General features: G+C 40.4%; 1 protein-coding gene across 1 annotated transcript in view; it reads left to right on the top strand.

Annotated features, from left to right (window-relative positions):
• The first annotated feature begins 214 nt into the window (after positions 1-214).
• Positions 215-2,106, top strand: part of LOC106514087 (protocadherin gamma-A11) — a 4,371-nt gene continuing 2,479 nt past the window's right edge. Inside the window, exon 1 of the mRNA XM_014003191.1 lies at positions 215-2,100. Coding sequence (XP_013858645.1) covers positions 586-2,100 — 1,515 coding nt within the window. The 5' untranslated portion in view covers positions 215-585. The remainder of the gene's footprint in view (positions 2,101-2,106) is intronic.

Genomic DNA, 2,106 nt, shown 5'->3' with positions numbered 1-2,106 from the left:
GTTTATATTTTTAAAGAGTTATTTAACTGTTTGTCAAAGACTTTTTTAAGTAGACTGGTTGCAACTCGTTTCAGGACCTCAGACAGCTACATCATTCAGCAGCACGGCAATTTCTTTTCTTTCTCTTTTTTCTAAATATTTTAAATTGTTTTTTGTCACAATGTCGTTTTTATTTTATTTTGTTTTTGTCTCTTTTGTTAAATAAATGTTTTGCCTATAGTTGCTTTTACTTCATGTTTTAGCTGTTGACCATCACACTTTAGTATTTTAAGCATTTTTTCTAAATATAATCCAAATTTTACTGTCTGTATTTTAGGTGCACTTTTTAATATTGAGCTCAAAGTGCCGCTGTTGCTCCATTAGTTTCAGATATATCGCAGACAGCTTGTACCTCCCTTCATTTCTTCATTTTAGAGAGAAAAAAAACGACACAAGTGTAAAGCACCGTTTGGATTTTACACGATACTCTGGAGCTCCTGAAACACATTTTTTGTTTGGAACAAGCCAGCCATTACAACCCAGGCTTATTTATTTATTTATTTTTCTTTTAAGAAAACAAATACCGCTGCATTTTGTTGTTCATATATGGATAACGTGGGACAAACAATGAAAGGGCAAGTACTGCTGTTGTTCTCCGTCCTCTCTTTCTGCTCGGTGCTCGCGCAGGTCAGCTATTCCATTCCAGAGGAAATGCCCAAAGGTTCTTTAGTTGGTAACATSGCGAAAGACTTTGGTTTAGACATTAAAAGACTAAAGTCGGGCAAAGCTAGGATATTTAGCAGAGACGGTGATGAATACGTGGAGCTGAATAAAGAAAGAGGCGTCCTCCTCATCAAAAACAGGATCGACAGAGAGACGCTTTGTGCACAGACGACGCCTTGCGCCTTACATTTTCAGATCATATTAGAAAATCCCATGGAGTTTTACAGCGTGACGGTAGAGATCACAGATGTTAATGATAATCCACCCTCATTCGAAAAGACTGATGTCAAATTTAAAATCAGCGAGTCCGCAGTCCGCGGTGCTAAATTCATTTTAGACCGCGCCGTGGATCTGGATGTGGGTGGAAACGGACTGCAGACATATAAGCTTGAGCCGACAGAGAATTTTGCTCTGAGGTTACACGACCAGGCAGACGGGACTAAAAACATCGAAATGGTGTTAGAGAAAGCTCTCGACCGGGAAAAACAGGAGCGCCTGTCCTTGGTGCTGACTGCGCTGGATGGCGGAGAGCCGCAGATGACAGGAACAATGCAGATCCTGATCACCGTGTTGGATAGTAACGACAACGCTCCCGTTTTTACGCAGTCTGTATATAAAACTGCAGTTAGAGAAAACTCAGCCGTCGGAACAGTTGTATTGACAGTCAGCGCTACAGATGCAGACGAAGGTTCATATGGAAAAATAACGTATTCAATATCCAGTATGTTAGATAATGCGCGTGGATTATTTGAAATTAATCCAGAAACTGGTGAGATTCGGATGAAAGGAAATGCTGATTACGAAAAAGCTCGCTCATTTCAGATAAATATCCGTGCTAGTGATGATGGCGGCCTTGTTGACTCATGTAAAGTGATGATTGACGTCATAGACGAAAATGATAATAAACCAGATATCCAGATTATGTCTAAATCAAATGTGATATCAGAGGATGCAAAAGTTGGGACTGTGGTGACGATGATAAATATAGAAGATGCAGATTCAGGTGAAAATGGAAAAGTTCAGTGTTTTATTAATGATAATATTCCTTTTATAATGAAAGATTCAACTGGAAATTTCTACAGTTTAGTGACAGACAGTGAGTTGGACAGAGAGAGAGCCTCTGAGTATAATATCACAGTGAGCTGCTCTGATGAAGGAGTGCCCTCCCTCTCCAGCAGCGTCACTCTCACCTTGCAGATCTCTGATGTTAATGACAACCCGCCTGTCTTTGATAGCAGCTCATATGAGGCCTACATTGTAGAAAACAACACACCAGGTCTCTCTATATTCACAGTGAAAGCCACAGATGCTGACTGGAACCAGAATGCTCGTGTTTCTTACATACTGGAGGACTCCTCTGTTCACGGAGTGCCAGTCTCATCATATGTGTCCGTTAGTGCTGAT

This window comes from Austrofundulus limnaeus, unplaced genomic scaffold (genome assembly GCF_001266775.1).
Source record: "Austrofundulus limnaeus strain Quisiro unplaced genomic scaffold, Austrofundulus_limnaeus-1.0 Scaffold1, whole genome shotgun sequence".
Lineage (NCBI taxonomy): Eukaryota > Metazoa > Chordata > Actinopteri > Cyprinodontiformes > Rivulidae > Austrofundulus > Austrofundulus limnaeus.
This window is presented reverse-complemented; position numbering and strand designations above follow the sequence as displayed.